Raw genomic sequence first — 23,305 nt, 5'->3', positions numbered from 1 at the left:
TCAGATTTTCGCAGACATCAGCAATTTGCTCATTTTGTCCGAAATGTCAAAGCTTTTTTATTTCCTATCATGGCATATATATATATATATATATATATATATATATATATATATATATATATATACATATATATATATATATATACTATATATGATGATACTTTATTTGTATAATAGGGCTGCACTGTTTATCGTTCTTTTTAAATTGTCATTGTAATGTCAACTTGCACATCAAACACATCGCGAAAGACTTGAAGATTGCATTGCAAGATTTTCTGAGTTAGTTGAAGGAAAGAATAAGTAGAAAACTACACTTTAAAAAAAATATTTTTTTATCGGTGCCTTTGTGTTGAGTTCAGTGTTCTTTTCAATAAAAAATGTTGGAAATTATTTTCTTTTTTAATTCGACATGCAGTATGTCATATTTTAGCGATATACTGGCAGCAGCAGAGAGGCAGCACTGAGAACACTTTAATATCTGTCAGAGTTCCAGTGGATCCTTAAAAAGTCTTTAAAAAAAGTCTTAAAAATCTCTTAATCTAAAAATAAGGCCTTGATTGGTAATAAAATGTGTTTAATCACTCTTTAAAAAATCTATAAAAAAATACTTGGACATGGGAAGTAGGATTTTTTTGTTACAAGGCACTGTATAAAAGGCTCGTATTTTATGAAAAAAGTATTTCAAACTTAACACGATGAGAATCAAGGCAGTGGAATCCCACAACAATATCACTAAGAACTCGCCCCCAAACACCAGGTATTTAAAAACAAAAGGCAAAACAAAATCACATTTTATGTTATAATAAAAATGTTGGCATAAATGGCCCCAACCAAAGTAATTAAAGTAGTTTCAAAAATGTTTTTGTTTCTCTTTACTTTTGGTTATTTTAAAATTTATCTTAAATTTGCAGCATTTAAGAAGTCCGAAGTCTAACTTTCCCTCAGCTGTAGGAGCTCTTTTCTGGTCATCGCAAGTAATATCATTATTATTTTCATATATTGCATATTTTCCTCTTATCATGCAGCCCTATTGTATAGCACAAGTCACAATTTAGTGTGCTTCACAAAGTATGAAAAAATAGACAAAAAAAAAATCACCTTTAAAAAGGCATAAAGTATTTAATGATTAATAGCAAAACAAAGTTATTTACGGACTAAAAGAAGATGTGCAAGAAAAATATGGTTGGACTTAATTTTTCTGACAATCCAAGCACCTCAAATCGTGTTGACTAAGTATTTTTCCAATACGTAGACCTGCTTGGGAGGCAAGTGTGCGGACCAGTGAAGTGCAGGGTTGTCTTAAGTCTTCATGTGGTGATTTCTCAATTTTGTTGCTTTGTGTTTTTTTGTACCTGACTTTGTCCACATAATTTGACTGAGTGTGTTTTCAGTCTTCCTTGCCAATAGAAATTTGTGTGTTAAAGTTGGTCTTTTGTGCTCTGCCTTTCGTGTCGTGTAGATTTTACATGAAAACAAAGGTACAGGAATACAGTCAACCTTTGATCGTGGCTTGTAATTTCTTTTTGTAAAACCACGATGAAACAATGTTAGCAGCGAAAAAGACCAACTTTTCTTCTTTGTTCATGTCGTTTTGCTCTGTTTTCTGTCTCTTTATGTCTCTACTTCCTCTGTTCCTCCCTCCCCCCTCCCCCCTTACTGTGTTTGATAAGTGCTGCTTCTAACCATGCTCCACCTCACCTCCCTGCCCACCCACACACAAACCCCGCCCGCTGTGTGTGAATGCCTGTATGCGTCATGCTTGTATGTACGTTTGATTGTTTGACTGTCTGGTGCGTTTGTCCCGTGTCGATCACATTTATGGGTGTGTCTGCATGTGTGTGTGTGTGTGTGTGTGTGTGTGTGTGTGTGTGCATTGGGCGGGGTACTCCTCTTGTTCCTCCCCCTCCTCCCAGCCTAAACACTCCGGGCTCCCGCGCCTCCACTGCCTCGGCCGCTGCCGTCCTCTCCTCCTCCTCCTCACGTCCCCGCCACCACAAGTCCCTGTCCTCCTCCAATCATCCATGCCCCTCTGACCTGCACGCACCACGGCCCAGGCAAGTCTCTCACTCACTCTCTCTGTCACACTCACACACACAGACATGCTTTCAGCTCCCTCAGCCCCTTTCAACACACACCACTTTACTCAGCACTGATCATCATCATCCTTCCCGCAAGAACTCGATGGGCAGAAGGGAAAAAGGAGAGATGAAGAAAGGATAAATGATTTGTTGGCTCTGAAACCTTACCCCACTGCCAGATTAATGGGACACTACCAACATTTTTTTAAAAATATATATATATATTTGATTACCTTTTATTCCTTGTTACACAGTGACAAATCCTGGCACACAGCATTGACCTGGTTGCCAATATTTTTTCCCTCAGAAATCATGAAATCGATCTTAGAGGTGGATTTTCCTCCCCATAGAGAAGCTGTTTTATTTGACACAAACTGCTCTGCTTGCCAGCAGCCACCTCACATACACGTTCACATTAGCAAACGACACATTTCCCTAGTTTTCGGTAGTTTTCAGTTTCGGTATATCATTTAGTCTCAAATATTTTTATGTTTTTGGTTTGAAATGGTCTTTTAGTCAACTAAAATGACCTCCTACAGTACTTGATATAAATATTAAGAAAAATTCTGAAAGATTTACATTTGCAAAGAAGTTAATTTGATCAAGAAGTTGAGAAATCTGATGTGCAAATTATACACTCACATTCCTTTCCTTTTTTAAATAACTTCCTTGATGGTAATATTTTTTTCCCTCGTGGCAAATCACCCGGAAGTAAGGTTAGCATTAGTGTAGCAGCAAAGAGACAACATGACACAACCTTATCTGAAGAAATAGTTTGAGTTACAGCTGCGGTATCAATTTCTGAGTATCTGCCTATATGTCTGTGCATCTATTTCTGTGTATGTACATTAAGAGCACAAAATACCAGAGTCAGATTCCATGTCTGAGTACTCACTTGGTGATTAAAGCTGAATCTGAATCTGAGATACATATATATATATATATATATATATATATATATATATATATATATATATATATATATTTACCACTACAGCATCTCCATAGTGAGATGTCCAGCATTTCTAAGAGTAGCTAACATGGACTCACCAGTTACTTAGCAACAGCCAGGAAGTAGATTGTGCAGCTCAGAAAGCTGTACAAGCTAAACTCGGTGTTGACATAGCTTGTCTTTGGCCAGTCAGTCACTCTCAAACCTCACACTACCCAGTGGGCCATGGCTGAGCAGTCGGAGCTTGAGAACAAGATGAACAGGTTTTTCACTGTACTGTAACTCTGACAAACCAGACATGTTTTATCACTTGTTTGTTTTCCTGGCTGAAAAAACAAAACAAGCAAATTCAGAAAAGAGACATTTATGGACAAGCAGGAATCTGGTATCCACATGCAGCGGTCTCAGTAGCTAATAAACTGTGCAGCAGGCCAGCCCATTATATAAGCTCGGTTATTGGCTGTATGTACAGTGAGTGGTGCTGTATGTATGTGACTTTTAGATTCTTTTTTTTTTTCTTCTCCATTTTCTTTTTTTGTTTAAAGGAGCTGTATGCAACATTCAGAACATTAATATAGCAGCAAATCACTATTTGCTATATAAAGATATAGTGGAGTAAAGGCATCCTGAGCAGAGAATGAAGACACGCCCTCTGTGTGTGTGTGTGTGTGTGTGTGTGTGTGTGTGTGTGTGTGTGTGTGTTATAATCTGAGCTTCTCTGTTCATTGTTGTGGTAGCTTGTCTGGACCCACATGCATGTGAGTTCCTGTGTGTGTATCCCACTGGCTAGCTACTTGCCACCACTCTGCAACGCGCACATATGGTGATTAGCGCTAACATTGGGACAGCGTTGTCGCAGAAGCGTAAGGCCCAACCAGTGTTAACTCCATCAGCACTGCTGCTGTTTTTTGTGCTGTTTATGGAATTAGCACCGTTAGCTGCTAGTTGCAGAACTATGTGCACACAATCTCACCCCAGACTCTGGATTATATGTGCTTTGAATGTTGCATACAGCTCCTTTAAGGAATGACCCAAAAGTTAGCGAAAGTTATTGCAGCTTACTTACTTTTAAAGGAAAGAAAAGAAAGAAAAAGTCTTAGGAGATACATTTAGAAACTCCACTCTGCATCAGAGGCACATTGTGAACACCCTTGGTTTGTTAACTGTAGTTTACAAGCCAAGGGACTGACATTGTCGCACTGGGAGTGTAATTTAGGACAAAAATATTACTCCACATCTAAAATGACTAATGTTGACATTTGCAGGTAAGTTACTTAGCTGTAAGCTGCATCAGTGAAAGTCTGTGTCAGAGGCTAGATGATGTCACCATTATGCTGATTTAAAAAAAAAGGGGCGGCCACTACGTCATGCAAATAAGAACAAATGACTGCATGCAAAGATGTTCTCTGTCTATATAGCCTAGATGTCAACAGTAGTTACACTTATCATAAAGATAATCCAAAAAACATTTGCCAACAAAGTTGTATTGAAGCAGGACACAAAGATATTTTTAAAAGGTGCTCTGGGGAGAACCAGACAAAATGAAGCTGTTAAAGTTGTGTTGATGCATGTTTCTGTGAAAATGTGTCTGTGTAAACTGTTGCATGTATAGACGTTTAACTAACATTGTAGTATACATTTGTTTTTCTGATGTGTTTGTAGACAAAAGGATTTTCCCTGGCTTATACAAATGAATTTCAGGCCTGTGTAAAGAAGTGGAGTCCCTTTAAAGGTTCTCACAGCCTCTCTTTTTTTTTTGTTCTAAAAGGTTGTTAAGTGCTTTCTTATACAGCCTCCATCTGCTATGTAAACCCACCTCAGTTATGAAGTTGCCTGGGAAAACCCCGTCTTCATCTATTGAGCGTTAACTGTGGCGTGTCTCGTTGAATGAAAGAAATGGGAGTAATGACCGGACTGTGTCTGGTCTGTCGTCTGTGTGTATTTGCGGTCTGTGCTTGGCTTGTGTGTTGGTGCTTTGTTGTGTTGCTTTGTTGTTTAGCTCGCCTGCTTGATAGTGTCTGTTTCAAGGGCTACTTTGATATTTTAGATTTTTAGTCCTCGTCTCTTCCCCTGCCAGCCATGTGTCACAAAATACACGGGAGGTCTTTGAATATGTTCCTCAGCTACCTTACAAGGTTAATTTGATCTTTTTCAACCTGGACCTTGTTTTCTCATGTTTTTCTGTCTAAGTGACTAACAGCAAACACAGCTTTTGAAACTGGTCCCATTTTAAACAAGACTGCTGCAGCCGGCAGCCACGAAACTATGTAAAAGGTAATCCTTTGGGGCATGTTCACACCGTAGATTTACTTCCACTAGAAGTGCTTGATTTTGCCACTGTTAGGCTCAGACAAACCAAGATGGATTTTTGGAAGTTGGGTTGTTTCTGTCACCTTCAAATGAAGTGTGTTTTACGATGAGAAAGTTAACAAAAAGGATCTTACACTTTAACAAAAACGCCAGTCTCTGCAGGGATCCTTTCTGAAAGTTGTGAGACACCTTAAATAACAATCTGAGCCCGTCAGTGGCAAAAACAGGAACTTGAAGTGGACGCAAATTGACAATGCGAACATGCCTCAAGTGGTTACACTGCCTGTTTTGCGACTGCTGGCTGTGGCGCTCTCGCTCAATACTGGACCAATTTAAAAAATTGTTGCTCCCAGTTTTCACCTATACACAAAAACATGAGACAACAGGGTTGAAAAATACCAAACTTAGCCTTTAAATACTGTCTGTCTCTGCTAGTGACATATCAGTTCAGCCTCAGAGACCCCCACCCTATTCTAGTGAACACCCCCCACCCCCCCTCAAATGTCAGGCTAAAATACCAGCTGAGCAAATGTCAAGGTGGCCCTCTGGCTGTAAGTGGTTTTGTCTGCTCTATGTTGAAGTCTTGTTCTGTTGCATGCGTCGTTCAGCAGTGAGCTTGGGCTGTTCAGAACCTGGTTGGGAACGCTGGAGAGAAGGTATTGCTCCAACACATAGCCTGTACCCTAAGTGAGGAATTAGGCCCCTTTTTTTCTCAGAACACAATCTGTGCCCCGAAGTCCCACCCATTCCTGTTTTATCCAGCTGTCCCCATTTGCCCCTCTGAAAAATGTTTCAAATACTGAATGAGTATTCATGATGATGAGCTGCAGTGAGGCAAGCGATGCTGCACATAGGCAGCTCCACATTTGTATAATGTAGAGGTGCAGTCAACTATACGCAAATCAAGTATGCCTTGCAAAAGAAAACATCCAGCTGCACCATGAAGACACATCAGACCCCATCCACCTCATGCCACACCACCTAATATCACACCTTCTTTAGATACTTACAGTCTGTCAGTACTCTTTTCCTTAAGTGAAACTGGAATGCTTTCAGATATTGAAACAAAGTGGAAAATATTACAGCTGTTTACCTCTATGAGATATGTAGTCCTTCCCAATTAACAGTCATCTTCATAACTTCAGCATATCACACTGGTTCCCACTAACCTGTCAGATCCAGCCTTTCTTTCCTCGCCTCTGTATTCATAGAAGAGCTGTGTGTTTGTCCCCAGTGCACAACTTGAACACATCCACATCCGATTAAAGGATGTGTTGAGTGTTAGAGGTCTGCATGGGACTGCTTTTTCAATCCATCACTCAGATGATTTTTGACCATCTCTGCCTGCTCCAGTAGATAAACCATTCAACTCCCACCCCATCCCATAGAGAAAGCAACACATGTAGTCCTTTGAAACTGATAATGCAGGTATTAAGGTGCCCATCTTTATTATGATTTTGGATTGTCTCCCTTTTTTTGATATGTAATGTTGTTTCACGAGGCAGCAGATACAGACCAGATGCTGCGATGTCATACTACAGATCGACAGTGATAGCATGTCTCTTTACAGATCAGTTGTAGCTAAAATTTCTAAGCCTTGTTCAGACTGCCAGCCCAAATCTCTTTTTTGGGCATACACATATTGATTTTAGAAAGTCTGGACAGCAAAAATAAAGCACGAAATGTGATTTTTCAGATCCAAACTACATTTGGCGGTGGTTTAAAATGAAACGGGATTCCAATCTGATTTCTACAAATGGGTCTCAGTTCGGATTTTTTGAGCAGAATCCATGTTGCTACTAGCAGAGGGCAACGTGAAGAACTGGAGTTCTGTCCGTGGACAGATGCTGAACCAATGGTCTGTTGGCTCTTTGCAGCTGAGAAGTTATGCACTGCGACTTGACAGGGTAATTGTTTGGCGGGCAAAATGATGGACCTCCGTTTCTCATGCACATGTTGGAACTGGCATAGCTACATAGTTACTGATGCTTACATTGTTACCACAGCAACCTGAGCAGATAGGTTGGTGATGTGTCAGCTATGGACGTGGGAGAGATGTAAACTGAAACTGAACTTTTTTAGTCACATGTTTTAATGGTGGACGGAGCATTTACCTGAATGCCTCTGCCTAGTGTTTACAGCTTCTCCTATTTTCACATAAATTTGTGTTACAGGATGATACTGTTAATGATCCAATTAGTGTAACCATACCCTGCACCTGCAACATTTGTGTTACGTGTTATTGCAGTCCCATTGCAGCCTCTTTACAGTGGATGGTCCATTTGATATGAGATCTCTATTTATTCCACTTCCTGTATTTATGACACTCTGTATTTGTCTTGTCTTTCAGTTTGTGTGCTTTTGCCTTTTCTGTTTGTTGTCTTTGCCATCTGCTGCAGGTGTACTGATGCCACACACCAGCATGGAAGATGTGTGCACACACATGCTTACAAAGCAAATGAAAGCTTTTAGCTCAGTGAATAGTTGGTGCAAATGTTTTTGTCCGTGTGTGTGAGAGAGACAGAGCTGGAGGTTTGTGATGCTTTGCCCTACGGCCGAGGCATAGAGGATTAACTGTGTGCATCTGTGTGTGTGTGTGTGTGTGTGTGTGTGTGTGTGTCAGTGTCAGTGACCTGATGTGGTCCTAAATATTGACTTGGCTGATTTAAGGGATTATATGAAACATGAGGGCGAGCAGAGGTTGAACAGACATAGATACTTGTGTGACCTTATGTTGAGGTAAGCAGCAAATCAGAAAGAAGTGAATTTCTTCTATTAGTGTTTATCTAACTGTTTGTTCCTCTCCCACACCCCTCCTCTTCAATCCCATCCCCTAATGTTTTAACCTACTTCTTTCCTCCTACTTCATCACCTCACTTTGTTCATTTATCTTTTCTTTTCAATCCTCCCCGCCTTTCAAACTGTCTCAATTTCCTACTTTATTCTCCCTTCTCTCCTGTCCTATCTCCATCACCCTGAGTTCTTCATTTGCACCTCCTCTTCTCTGCCTCTTCTCTCATCACACCTTCCAACCTCTTCTCAATCCCTCTCCAATCTTTTCGCACTTCTCTCATCCTCTCCACATCCACCTCTCTGCTCTTCTACACCCTCCCCTCCTCTGTATCACCTTTTTCTTTACCATCCCTCCCTCCATTTCCGTCCTCTCTCTTCCCACACCACATCTATAGTGCCCCACCTCAGCGGGCGCCCGGTGCCTCCCCGTCTGCCCACAACATCAGCAGCGCCGCCGTGTCAGACCGTACCAACTTCTCCCGAGGGGTGGGCATACGCAGCACATTCCACGCGGGCCAGCAGAGGGGTGCCCGGGACCAGCAGGGCTCCGCCTACCCCGGCGGGCCCGCGTCCCCGTCACTGTCACATGGCAACAGCCAGGCCCGGAGGACACACGGCGCCACAGGGATTTTCAGCAAGTTCACATCCAAGTTTGTACGCAGGTGAGTGGCAGAAAAGAGAGGCAGGAGCATGGGAAAATGGGAAGGGTGAATCATGACGATGAAACTCTGTGGTTGCAGTGTCAGAGAGAGGAGAAAGGAACTAGCAAGACAGATAGGACAGGAGAGGATATAAGGCAGAAGAAGAAAGTTCATAGTAAATGCAGAGCAGTCGTGGTAGCAGCTGTTCTACTTATTATCCAGCTACAAGTATAGTTTGAAGCTTTTTCGGAGTATTGAGGTTTCAGCTTTAAAGAGAAAATGACTAGGTTTACATTACAAGCCATCTCGTGTGCTCGTTTCCTCTGGGGAACGACGTACCCTACGTCCATGTCATCACTGGTTTTCAGAGTATTTCTTTAAAGGGGCTGGTCTCATCTCATCCCTATCACTAAACTTGTGCTGATCTGTAACTCTGCTGGGAGTAGAAAGGGAGAGGAAGGGAACAGCTGTGTCTCCTCTATAATTTTGTTTGGAGCAGTGGTGACTGAGGCGTAATTTTGGTTTTGGTTCCACGTCTGGCCCAGTTTTCATCTCAGTCCTCTACTGCAGGTTGCAGCACTAAAACTGCTCTCATGGGTACCTAGTTGTAATCAAAGCTTGAGTTGATTTATTTTGATTTTTTAAAATTTCCCTGGAAGTGGTGTCAGCTTTGTAGCTTTGATCCAATCTGCTGTGTAAATACAGAGAGGTGAAGACGGCACAGTGTGGTTATAGAAGTGGAAGGGAAGGAGGAACCTGACTAATGTAGCATTTACCAGTAGTAGTCTTTTTTATTTTTTTACCGATGGATTTCCAGATTGCAACTAGACTGATATTTCTACTTGCCAAGCCCATTGGCAGACATTTTTTTTAAATAGGCAAAAATGTCAGTGTTTGATCTAAATTATGTGTGAGGGCTGGTGATGTCTAAGTCAAAATAAGAAAAGGTAGAAGAGCGCAGATGAGACGAAAAAGCAGCGAGGCTGACTGTCATATCATAATCAGGCCGCCGTCAGAATGGAACATGTGGAGGAGAGGAAGTGACAGGAAGTGAGGGTTTAAAGGTGGCAGGGATGAACGCGACTGAAAGAGGAAGGGCCAAGTGAGTCGTGAAATACTGACAAGCTGAGAGAGCAGGTGAGGATTGAGGATGACATTTTCGTCATCGCTCCCGTGTCACCAAGCAGCCCCGGAGGTTCATCATGAATACAAGTGTTAAATGTGTGCGAGGACGGGAAGTAGGAGAACGAGAGGATGAGATGTATTTTTGGTGAATTTTAGTTTGAGAGAAATGGAGAATGATCGAAGTGTCATGCCTGCATTCGTGGGTGTTGGTGTGTGTGTGTGTGTGTGTGTGTGTGTGTGTGTGTGTGTGTGTGTGTGTGTGTGTGTGTGTGTGTGTGTGTGTGTGTGTAAGAGGCAGAGGTACAGGCACAGCCACTCTCTAGGCCTCCCACTCAGAGATACTGTAGCTCCGTGGCGACAGTATCCATGGTTACATCAGAGATATCACTTTTCCCTCAACTATAAATACCGCTAGTGGGGACACCTTGACACACATGCACGCCACACATGCACACACAACTTGGCGTGCTGGTAGGAAGTAGAGGTGGCGGAGACAGAGAGATTGTGTTGCATTTGTACAGTTCATCCACACACACACACACACACACACACACACACACACACACTAGAGCTGTGTTTTATTAACATATCATATAACTTCACCACTGCATTTTCCCGCTTGGTCTGGAGAGCGATGTTTCTCCGTCCTTCAAACACATCAGTGTGCCTGCATGTGTGTGTTCGCTGAATTAAGTTTCTCAGTGTGTGTTAAAGATTAAGTTGTTGCTTAACCTGTGCATTTTCATTTGTGTCTTTGTGTGCTTATAGGAGGTGGTTTTCTCTCCCTTTTTTTATTTTATATCACATTTGAACTTCTCACCTCATAAACACTTCTTTTCAGGATCACCTGGGACTGCTCTATATGTGGAGGAGCGCTTCATTTCATATTGGGAGGGGAGGGGGGGATGACTGTGTTCAAACTCTTAATGGAATTTTCCCACAGAGCTCATAAAATCTAAGGTGTTCTGGTGTGTGTTTTAATAATGTCTGTTCACACGCCCATTCCAAAAATCCCCACATTTAAACACACAGTAACACTGATTTTTTTTTTTTTTTTTTTCGTGGTTTATTTTTGGTTATTCAATGTTGGTTGTGCTTGCTGCTTGAATCCCAAATGAGCCTGGTTCATGTTGGAGAGTTTGCTTTTAAAGTTTGCTACACAGAGGGCAGCTTGTCTTTTACAGGAAAGTCATAAATCTATACGTTTTTATATATACATTTGTTTCTCTTTCTTTCTTTCTTTATCCCTCTTTTGTTTTTGTAGAAATCTGTCGTTCAGGTTTCCAAGAAGGTAGGCAACACCCCCAACGTTAAATATAACCCCTTGATATACATACGTATATTCTCTTCTTCATATATATTTTTACATATATATATATATTTTCTCCCTTTTGGTGTTTCGTGCAGCTTTTTTTGTTGAAATCTCCCTTTTGTGCCTTGAGCCTTATCTTTTCTCCTCCTTTTTTTGTGGTTGGCCCCCCTTCTTTGAGCCTTCTGGTTTTGAGTGCCGTGTTTTGGCCCATTTTTATTATTTATTTATTTTTTACTAACTTCCCCCTCACCCAGCCACCCACTCACTTAACTCACTCCATCATCATGCGGCACAATAACACCCTCACCCCTCTTACTCTTCATCACTCCATCGTCCCTCCCGCCCACCTCATCCTCACCCCCTCCTTTTTTTTCTTTTTACCAGGTAGAGTGTGTGTGAGCTCGTATCCCACGTAGCGTCCCAGATTTAGGTCGAGTCCTAATGGTGCAATAGATCAAACTACTCCCTTTCTAATCTTAACCCTTTCTTAGCTTCAGATTCAGGTAATGTCCTTCTGTTGAGCTTAATGGAGATCTTCCTCTCTAAATCTAAGAAATATGTGAGGTAATGGTATGAAATGTCATCCCATATACTAATGTCCTCATGTCCATATGCGTGCTGGAGAGAAATATAAGCCGCAGGTGTTTTTTTTTTTTAGCCTCATTGTCTCACTTTACACAGGATGTTTAATATTGCTAACCATTATCAAAGCTAACGTCACCCACCAAACTACCACCCATCTCACCTCTCTGCTTTCATTGGTTAGGTCATTAGAATCAAGTTAGAGGCTTGAGTTCTGTGTGGGCCTGTCACAATAACTACTTTTGTTATACAACATATTGCCTCAGAAGTAATTGCGATAAACAGTACTGTTGTTCCTTTGAAACCATTTCATGCCACTGATATAATAATGTAATAGCATAATTATGCAGGTGCATCCTTTCAAAGAGTAATGAACTTTTAATTCTTAAGAATTAAGTAATTAACAACTGTTAATATATATAAGAAAGTATATGTAAAACTAAAGTACCTTTATAGAATTAGCCTAAAATTACTCAGTTTGAGACTTAATACAAAATTTGACCAACAAAACAAAACCAAGTCAAGTAATAGACGAGTTTAGCAGAGCTCCCGAAACTCCGCAGTTGCCTCCATAATCCAGCCGGTGTGCAGTCAGCTCCCTGGGATGGACGGCCTGTGATCCGGCGTTTTGCTGATGGATTTACAGAGTGGAGGATGATGTTTTTAGGGAGTAAAGCTACAGACAACAGACTTTTCAGCTTGTTGCCAGGGGTTGGCAAGCTAATGATGATCAGAATTGTGCTTTAGAAAGTGCAACTTCAGACTACCAATGAGCTACACTCTCGTCTTTGAAGTGTTTTACTTTTCTTAGGACTCGCTCAAGTAGGCAGGGTTGGAGAGAAAAAAACATTGCATCCAAGACTTTAAATGGGCATGAAAACCCTGCTGTTTATTATGGCATTGTGTTGGTGACATTATTATGCAAACAAATACGCATGTAAGCCCAACAGGCAATATTAAGGTCAGCAAAATGATCGAGGTCATGTCCATGTATCGTAGAGTAAGTCGATAACGTAATTATTGTGACAGGCCTAGCTGTGTTTTTAGATTTTTGGTGTAAGCTTGCGATGATCCCACAGGGGAAGTCATTAGTAAGAAGTCCCTGGCTGTAGTTTGTAGCCGTGGACGGAGGTGGAGAGGAGGAGAGGACCCGGGAGGGACGGGGCTGCAGTGATTTCTCAGGCTGCACTCTTTTTTTCTGGAGGCTGCACTCTTCTTTTCTTTTCATCGCTCTGTTCTCACTCTGGCACTGGCTCTCTAACAGCAGCAGCAACAGAACTGGATGGCTTTGACCTACTCTGGCTGGAAAAGACCTTTATGCTGTGTACACACACATACACAGATAACAATTGATGCACATACACGAACATTTGCACTGACACACCCAAACATTTACATAAACACACATCTTATCTCATGCTCACATAGATATTTGCACCATACACATATGCTAAAAGATATGATGACACATTTCACAACCACATTTGTCCCACACACACTTGCTTTTGAGTGTGTTGTCTGCTTTCTACCAGCAGGTAGAGCAATTCTCCTTTAATCAGGATCTGGACCATTGCTCCACCTGGTGGTTAGAAGTTATAAAACTTTTATATCACAGTGTAATGATGAACTACTTCTCAGTGTTTCTATATAAGCAGTTATGCCTTTGGCCTATTTAAGGGAACTCATAAATCATTACATTGAAATATGAGAGGGAGAAATAATTAATCTACCGTAAAAATATATGTATAAATATGGGGGAAATGGGTTATTATGTTCATGAGCATATGATTAGATTCTAGCAGCATGTATTTACAGTACACTCTATATAATGGACAATAAAAGTTCTAAATAACTATGGTGAGATATATTTAAGTTCAAGTAATCATCAGTCCTTTGTTTCCCCTTGAGGTCATTGTGCCCCTCCTCTTGGAGCCATTTTGCATCCCTTCATATTAAGTCAATTCATACAGAGCATGCAAAATGGCACGAATTACTCAACTTTATATTGTTCACCAGTTTACCTCTGTTATTTAAGAAATCCTTGTATTATTATTTTTTCCACTTCTCCCACGTGTCATTTCCCATGTGCTACATTTTAACCATATTTCTGTTGCAGAAGGTATTTTACATGATGTTTTTTAATGGGGCAAAACAGGAATGATGTCTTTTCCCACAACAGAATGAATTTAAAACCATAAACTTTTGAATTTGTCATGTATGTGTCACTTTCCTTCCATTGTCTGCATGTGTTTTGCTGTTTTCTGTCTGTTTCTTTGTTGTTGTCTGCTTTTCTCTGTTTTTTCTTTTGTGTTTTTTCAGTCTTGTCTGCTGGTATGAGAGAGACTATTTGTGTGTGTATGTTACATATGTGTTACATAGGATTTTTTAAACAGCCTCGTTGTAGGTCCAATGTTACTAATAAAGGTTGTAATACAGTGCTGGGATCATTAATGCTCCTAACCTCCTTTAGCCGCACGACTCGCCCTCACCATGCCAACCGTTCTGTTTCAAACCATTCCATCCTGGTCCAAATTGTTCCATTTCTCTTTTTGTTCCCAAACAGTCCATTTTGTTGGAACCCATTCTGAGCCACTCCATTCTGTTCTCAACCCATTCAGTCTGTTCCATTTTCCATTTTGTTCCCAAACAGTCCATTTTGTTGGAACCCATTCCAAGCCACTCCATTCTGTTCTCAACCAATCCAGTCTGTTTCAAATTGTTCCATTTTGTTCCATTCCAAGCCATTCCATTCCATTCTGTTTTAAATCATTCCAAATTACCTTTTGTACCCAACATTCCAATCCATTGGATGCCATTTCATTCTGTTCCAGCTTGTTGGACAGACATCTGGATATTATGAGCTATCTAGATTTTATCCAGACTTTCCATTGAGTTCCATTTCTATTCAGGCCACTCTGTTCCAGTTCTATCCCAATTCCGGGTGTTCTTTTTCATCCATCACCCTTTTCTCATCCTGGTTGCATCAGCTTTCTGTTAATTCCAACATAGTGTTATCATAACCCAAGTGTTTCTGAAGTGCAGTTTTATTAATTACTAAATTAAGTTGCACCACATTAGTTCTTACGTCGAGATTAGTTGTTCCAGAATACTTTGTGTAACTGTTGTGTAGCTAACCGAATGGTAAGGGAGGTTATATTTTGAGAGTTTCCCAAAAGTAACACAATATACCTTTAATTGTAAAACATTATGCTGATGAGTTTAGACCACCTGATCAAATAGCGTCAGCATGATCAGATGTTCCCCTCGAAACTGAACTGTAAACAGCATGAATACGATTAACTGTGAGACATGCAAATGAGCCTGCATCTTAAAACAATTGGCAGTTATGTTTAAACCATTGAAGGAAGTAGTAACTAGGAATGTAGGAACGCCCTAACACATGGATTTATGAATGACTGGTGCAACTTGTCCTTTTCTGCACTCATCATTACAACCCACTGAACATTCGTGGCGTGTTGCCATGAAGGAGCTGTGCCATAGTGGTTACTCAGAGTGGACTGGCATTGTAGGCCGTTAAGTCATCAGGTGGCTCTGGCCTTACATTCAAACAGTTGGAGTGGGAATGAGGTATTTGGCGTTGATGCTCGATGTGGTTGGGTTGAAACACTCAGGCAGGCATGGCGAGCAGCGCGACTGTGATCAGCCAGCTGATTTACTGTCTGTGCAAGAGTCCAGTTGTTGCCCTTAGCCCTCAAAAAGACTAAACTTGTGTTGATTTTTCTCGAGGAGTCCGTATGAGGGAGAGGGTCGGGATGAGGGGAGCAGGTGAGATACAGAGCAGCCCGGAAAAACCCCATAAACCCCCCAGACTCTACCAAAACCGCCTGCCAATCAGTAGACTGGAGCCAATCACTAGATGATCTCTGAGCTTGTTGTGAATGGCTGGGAGAGGGAGGGGAGGGGGGCGAGCTGGAATGTAATTGGTTGGTGATGGTGATAACGGCTTGACCAATCAGGGGACGGGACATTAGCAGTGAATGGGAGCATCCCTGAGAGTGAGAGTGCCGGTGTGGAGGTGAACCTGCATGTGTGTGTGAGGGGGAATCAGAAATGAAGTACCCAAATGTGTGTTTGTGTGCAGGCAGATTAAAAATTTACTACATCACACACAGATATAAATTCACACTCACATTTTAGTAAGCAAAGATGTGCACACACAAACACACACAGGGGTACTTAAAAAAAATTTTTTTTTGCTTTTTGTCTCCATTCATTACCACGACCTCATCATCTCCCTCTTCCTCTCAATCATTCCTCCATTTCTCCCTCCTCCTCCTCCTCCTCCTCACTTTTTTGTCTCTACTTTTTTAAAATATTCTCTCAATTCTCACACTTCTTCTTTTTCTCTCTTTGCTTATTTCTTCCTCACCCTCCCTTTTCCCTCGCCCTTTCTCCTTATACCCTCTTCTCTCTTCTTTTTATCTACCCTGTCTTTGTTCTCTTGTCTTCCTCCACCTCTCTCCTTCTCTTCCACCCTCCCATCCCTCACCCAGGTCTATGCTGAGCAGCACAGTGGACAAGTCAGAGAAGACGTCTGGCGGTGTTCTCTCCTCTTCTTCCAACAATGATGAGAACAACTCCTCACCAGGATCTGGTAACACTGGTATGTTGTTTTTTTCTATTTTCTGATTTTGTCAACAGCAGGATAAAGAGAATGGTAGGTGGTAGTACTTTTGTCTGAAGTTTGACCACAGAAATATTTCTTGATGAACAGAAAAATCCAGACAAGAATCAAACATGGCACCTCAATTCATAGTATGTAGCTTGATTTTAGAGGTAAAAAGTTCAAGAAGCTGCTGCAGGGCCCTTTAAACACTCTCAGCACTGGTGATAAGGACCTGTGTTTTATCCTCATTTAAATTTTGGGACCTCTAGTGTCTCACAAAGAGTCCAGGCTAGCTGAGTGTCTGTTGTGGAGTGTGAAAGACATTGGCCTTTACCAGGTGGGGATTCTGAACTATTAATACCATTAAAGGATTCTGTTAATCCAGGAAATCAGAATATCTTGGCCTGTGCTTCACAGGTTTTGACTTCACTATCTTTTTTAGTCTCTCAAGAATCCCTTAACTTTAAGTAAGTGCAATACTAGATGACAGGAGTTCTCTTGTAATTAAAGGAATAAGAGATGCAAAGATAATGCTCATCAGTTGCTGCTGTAGCTGAGAGAACCTTCCACCTTTCCACAAGTTACATTAGTTTTCTGTCACTGCAGCATTTGACTACCCTGGAAACCAGACAGATCTGTGTGCCCATGTAGTATTTGCAGGGTTTCCCACACACTTATTTATTCATGGCAGGCAACCACAATCAAAACATCTACCGCTATGGCTTGATTTTCTATTTTTGGAGCTGGACCTGTCATTAGGTGCACCATTGGAATACACATACCATTTGGTTATGGTTTGGTGCACAGATGGAGCAGCAGAACGTCAGACGCAGTGAAAGTGACTAATGTGGAACTTTCTCTGAGTCCTATTTTTAAATTCTGATGGCAGTAGTGAAGTCTGTTTACTTTTGTCTGTCGCTCAGCACCACGTCACATTTCGTTGCTTTGAGTGGTTTCAGCCGTTGATAACACTGCTTGGAAAATAATTATTTACTGAGAGGTTTCCGGCCAAATCAATTTTGCGATTTGGTCTGGCAATGTCAGGCTATCAGTTGATATCAGATGTCTTGAAAACTCTCATTTTCATTCAAGGGTATTTAAAGTTTCCTTCCCAGATTCAGTTATTCTTTGTCGTTTTTATTCAGTCAGTGGGTTTTATGGCAGAGAATCATTCTGTCAGTTTCATTTTACATTCTACAGTCGTTTCTCCACTCTTGTTTCATTCTGCTTGTCTCTCTCCACACCTGTTGTTTTTCAGTTCTTGCTCCCTTTTCTTCCTTGTCCTCTCCCATCTTTGTCCTACTCACTTAATTTTCTTTCTCTGTCTTCTGTCATGTCCTCTCGTAACTCTCGGCCCCTCGCATCTGTTCCGTTATTTATCATGCAGCCATCTATAAGTTGTCTCTCTTGTCTCTGCATTACTTTCATCTCTCAGCCTCTCACCACTCTTCCTCTCCTCCCCCCTTCAGGTGGCACCGGCACCCCTCCGGCCATCGGCAGCCAGAAGGACTCTGCCAAGCCGCGCTCCCTTCGCTTCACCTGGTCCATGAAGACCACGTCGTCCATGGAGCCCATGGAGATGATGCGGGAGATCCGCAAGGTGCTTGACTCCAACAGCTGCGAGTACGAGCTACGCGAGCGCTACATGCTGCTGTGTGTGTCGGGCAACCCGGCGCGCGACGACTTCGTCCAGTGGGAGATGGAGGTGTGCAAGCTGCCGCGGCTCTCCCTCAACGGCGTGCGCTTCAAACGGATCTCAGGCACGTCTATCGCCTTCAAGAACATTGCCTCAAAGATTGCCAACGAGCTCAAACTGTGAGTGCGGAGGAGCAGCGAGGAGAGATGAGATTAAAGGATGGAGGTGGAGGTGGGAGGGTGAAGGGGGTGATAGTGAGGATGATGCTGTGAGCGGGTTGGGGGCACCGTGGAGGTCAGGAGGTAAGCTAAAGGGCGGGATCACTTTAAAAATAACACGATTGTTATCTGGACAAAAGGTCTGACGTAGGGCTATCGGTTCTCTGAGACTAGAAAACGTTTCTTTTCTAGAAGTTTTGTTCCTTAAGTTCACGAGGCCCTGCCATTAGAAACTGAGTCGATTTCCTCTGAGTTGTGAAGTACTTATAGACCGAGGTCTTCTTCTCTCTTCCCTGCTGGGTTTTTTTTTTTTCTTTCTTTTGTCACGTTCTACTTAGACGTTCCACTCTTCTGCATGTCCGATCTGCTCTCTCTGTTTTTTAGTAGTCACACTTTGATCACTTTGACCACTCCTGTCACTTCTTCCTGCTATTTATTCAGTTTTTCTGCACGGCTCTGCTGCCAGGTCTGTTTGGGTGGGAGGGAAAGTGGGTAAAAAAAAATGGGAGTTGGATGGAGGACAAAAAGAATGGAGCAATCGCTGAAAAAAAACTTTCTGCTTTCTCTCTGAATCTCTAACAAGTGATGACGATTGACAGGAAGTGCAGAGCCTTGTTTTGCTGGAAAACTCAAAGGAGTTTTGATTGGATGTGTTCTGATTCTCCTCCAAAAAGTGAATGGACTCCAACTGAGCCAGGACTTTGGTTGCTGAAGCCCACTGTCTCACATACACACACACTCACTCAGACACACACACACACACACACACACACACACTTGGACTCACACACCTTTAGATGGACTTTTGTTGGAAGAACTTTGCTGTTGTTGGTTAAAGGACCCTCTCCACCTGCCCACCCAAACTTCCCCTCCCACCCCAAAATGAACTTTTGAAAATCCACTTGATCCATCCTTCCACCACCTCCCTCTTCCCCTCACAAACACACACACACAAACACACACACTCACTTCACCACCCTCTCTCCCTCTAATTTCGAACTGAACTCAGCACAAACATATCCATTGTTTTGCCTCTTCACTCCCTTTTTCTTCCTGATTTTGATTTCCGTCAAGTCCGAGGAGTCCAGTTCGACTTGATGTCATCGATGTACGGGCTTAAACCTGGCTTCAAGTCCTTTTTTTTTTTTTTTTTTTTTTTCCCATTTAGTTTCTTCTTTTATGGCTTTTAAAAAAGAGTTGTGCACTGGAAAAGAGAGGCATATGGGAAACTGGGGAGGGAAGGACAGTTCACAGACGGGGTTGTCGATGGATTTTATGTTGCCTTTCTTTGTAGAATTAAATTTGGGGTTTTGTTTTTGTTGTCAGCACATAAATGCTCGAATGATTTTATTTGTACTTTTTTTTTTTTAAATGTTGGTATCACTTTGGTTGGCATCATGCCTTCATATCCAGAATGTCAACCCTGAACCAACGCATTTCTTGTCCCCTGTCCCCCCCACCCCACCCACCCACCCACCCACACATCTTTTCTCTGCTACACGTGTTCCCAAAGAGCAAACACACGAAAACGGTGTCTTTGGAGTATGTAACAAACAGTATGTGTGTGTGTGTGAGTGTATTAAAAAAAGATCACTGGAAAAAAAATAGCAAAACAAACAAAAAAAAAAAGAAGAATCGACAACGACGACAACGAATGGTGAATTATTTTCTTCTTCTACTTTTGATTTGATAATATATTTTTGTGTCGTTGGAAATTTTGGGTTTGTACAGATTTGGATTTTTCGGGTCGAGGGGGGACGGGGGGGGTGGACGGGGTGTGAAGGGTCACGTCGGATCATATCATTGCTGCCTTTTTGGTGTAGTGCACCTTTAACACACACTCATTAAACACAAAGCTCATTGCGTATCGCATTAAACCCCACCCCCAAGTGCAGACAGCAGTTATCAGTGTATTTAATGATGTTGATGGTGGTGGTGACGACTACTGCTCGTTCATTTTTGGCCATTTTTTCTTTCTTTTTTTTTCCATCTGTCTGTTCTTTTAAAGGCCTTATTGGTCCAGAATGGCTTGAAGCAGAGAGAAGAGACCTCTTCGCCAAATCGTTCTCATATCAGAGCACACGTTCACGTTCAGTACCACGAACCAGAAGACGTCACTTCCTTTCTCTCACTTTTACGTTGATGCTCCAGTTTGTCAAAGCCGAAGAAAGAAAAACCACACACACGGGGGTTAGAGAAAGGGCGCAATGGGGACAATGCCAGGTCCCGTCAGCTGGTTGTTCCTAACTTAACACTTTTCTTTTCTTTCTCTCACAATGACACACTGTCGTTTTTATTATTTTACTTTCAGTTTTTAATACGTCAGATTTTTCTTTAAAAAGTTGATCATTGTATTAAGGTGCTGGGTATTGGATTCTAATTATTATTCTGGCTGTTGCTGTTATATTATCTCTTTCAGGGTTGATTTTATTTTACATTATTTTTTGTTTTACATTGCTGTAATTTACATTGATTTTAAATGTGTTTTGAGCAAACTGTAACTGTAGTGGTGGGTTTGGGGGTTGGTAGGGGTGATCAACTCCTGAAAAATGTATTATTTGTTTGTTTTTTTTTGTGCAAAGATGAAATGATGAAAAATTACAATGATAGTAATAAAAACAATGATATAATAATAGTCTGCCTCTGAAATCCATTATGCAAAACAACAAGGTAAATGTGTTAAGAGAGATGATCATATGATCTTACAAGATGCTATCAGCAGCTCTGTAGTCTCACAATGAGGTCCATTTAGTAGCTGAAGCTCTGATTCATATCACATGATCGTCCTCAGATGTTTCAGGGAGTTACTGATATTAAAATTTCCATTTTTTAAAAACACTTTAGCACATGCTATCCATACTGGCATCAGATTTGTGATTGAGTGCAGGCCTGAAGCTTAGCAGAGAATCAGTGCTTTGCTTCTGCAGGGTCAAGGGCAGTCAGCTGCAATTTTCTTGTTTACAACACCTCCATTCTGCCAACGAGTCCGAACAAATCAGGGTTTCCTCACAGGCTCAGTTTGTTTAGAGAGATACAGGTAAATATTTTGTTTTAAATGTCACTCCAGTGTAGCATTAATTGTGGAAATACAAATAAAAAAACATCTTAAAGGGACAGTTCATCCCAAAACTAAGAAAAACATATTTTTACTCCTACTGTGTGGTGCTGTTTATCAGTCTAGATTGTTTTGGTGTGAGTTGCTGAGTGTTGGAGATATCGGCCGTAGAGATGTCTGCCTTCTAATATGATGGAACTAGATGGCACTCAGCTTGTGGTGTTCAAAGCACCAAAATGACCAGGTTACTTAAGATTATCCACAGACCTTGTCAACAGTTTCATGTAGGAACTATTTCTTTCTTCCGAATTACACTTGCCAACTGTATCACTGTGCAGACGGAAGCACACATCCACTCGTGACAGCGTGAGATGTAAACATCAACACCTCATTTCCACACAGTTTTGTCTCTGAATTTCTGTGTATGCCCCCAGTGTTCAAGGCATGAAAATGCAACTTATCATGGATGGATAGAAGCACCACTGCAGAAATGGCAGAATAGTAGGGTGCCCAGTAGATCACCTGGTGGAGCAGGTGCCCCATGTACAAAGGTCATGATGCTACAGCAGCAGCTGTAAGGCTCAGTACCAATCTGTCGCCCTTTGATGCACGTCGTCCCCACTCTCTCCTTCTTCGCACTCATTCTGTCCTATCTAATAAAGGCAAAAAGCCATAAAAATAATCTTTAAAAAAGCGAAAGGGCAGAATAGTTAATTGTGAGTTTTTCGCCGTCCAATCTTGTGGGATTTGTATGGAGCAGAGCAAAGAGATAAAAACAGGACCAATTATGGATAGTGACAAAAAAAAGCGAAGAGGTTGTTCTGTCAGCTGTGTAGCCAGTTCTGAGAAATATTTTAAGACATATGATCCACTCTGCATTGACTCTATCAGCTAGTCAAGCTTTTCACGTTAAAAAAGATGTATAAAGAGAGCTGTTTAATATTCATTAATCTGTTAGCTAATTTGTTTTCTTGTTAACTTCCTGTGGCACAGTGCATATGGTTTGTCTGAGGTCTGTGGCAATTTATTCATTTATTTATTTATCTTTAAGGTGCTCAAGGTATATTCCAGTCTGAAAAAAAAAATACAAGGAGGATGACTGAGGTTCCCATAGGAATTAATGGAGTTCTGGTAGAATCACATACGAACACACAGCTATATGGAAACGAGGCGTAAAGGTGTCCTCAGCTGAGCTGTAACGTTAACTAACTCAGTGGTGCTAGGTGAGCTAGCAGTAGATGCACGCTTCCCTCTGCACTGTGATATGGTTCGTGGTTGTAGTTTAGTAGAAAGAAAATAGTTCCTACATGAAACTGCTCACAACAAGGTCTTCAGTAACATCATGATGTATACTCATGATGTCTGGAAAGAGACATTGCTGTTGTGTTTATCTAATGTATTTTTTGGTGCTCTGAACACCACAAGCTGAGTGCCATCTAGTTTCATTATACTGGAGAGAAGGCAGACATCTCTATGGCTTATACCTCCAACACTCTGCAACTCACACCGAAACAATCCACACTGATAAACCACGCTACAGGTAAGAGGAAAAATATATATTATTGATTTGCAAGTGAACTGTCCCTTTAAGTATCATCTTAACATCCTTAAAAAAAAAGCAGAATAGCTGAAACAAATTATTTGCTGCCATGTGCAGTTAATATTCAACACAATATTTTTATCAGAGCCCAGGGGCTGTATAAATGACAGTTGGGTTTCAGATTCAGAAAATGAAGATGAAAACATGCTGCTATTTGAAATCCTTGGTGTGTGTGTGAGATACAAATGGTGCTCCACATCGGCAGAAGGGGGTGTTAACTGACTGTTTCCTGTGCAGGTGTGTAAGTGTGTGCAAATTACAATTGGGTCACTTTCAGGTGTGCAAGAAGTCTTCCTGATGATCAAAGGACTGTTGCACCAATTATATGTATCCAGGTAGGTATGTATGTTTTTCTATATATATATTTTTTCAGACT

General features: G+C 41.5%; 1 protein-coding gene across 12 annotated transcripts in view; it reads left to right on the top strand.

The window, feature by feature from the left end:
* mark2b (MAP/microtubule affinity-regulating kinase 2b) overlaps positions 1 to 20,910 on the top strand; it is a 66,944-nt gene extending 46,034 nt beyond the window's left edge. For 4 of the 12 annotated variants that reach the window (XM_033609697.2, XM_033609701.2, XM_033609704.2 and 1 more), the window contains exons 16-21: positions 1,914 to 2,054; positions 8,529 to 8,795; positions 11,164 to 11,190; positions 15,541 to 15,579; positions 16,308 to 16,417; positions 17,890 to 20,910. In XM_033609697.2, the coding sequence (XP_033465588.1) occupies positions 1,914 to 2,054; positions 8,529 to 8,795; positions 11,164 to 11,190; positions 15,541 to 15,579; positions 16,308 to 16,417; positions 17,890 to 18,239 (934 nt within the window). In that variant the 3' untranslated portion in view covers positions 18,240 to 20,910. The remainder of the gene's footprint in view (positions 1 to 1,913; positions 2,055 to 8,528; positions 8,796 to 11,163; positions 11,191 to 15,540; positions 15,580 to 16,307; positions 16,418 to 17,889) is intronic. The other 8 variants (XM_033609708.2, XM_078164228.1, XM_033609706.2 and 5 more) reach the window with 6 other exon arrangements.
* The last annotated feature ends 2,395 nt before the right edge of the window (positions 20,911 to 23,305 follow it).

Source organism: Epinephelus lanceolatus, chromosome 22 (genome assembly GCF_041903045.1).
Source record: "Epinephelus lanceolatus isolate andai-2023 chromosome 22, ASM4190304v1, whole genome shotgun sequence".
Lineage (NCBI taxonomy): Eukaryota > Metazoa > Chordata > Actinopteri > Perciformes > Serranidae > Epinephelus > Epinephelus lanceolatus.
This window is presented reverse-complemented; position numbering and strand designations above follow the sequence as displayed.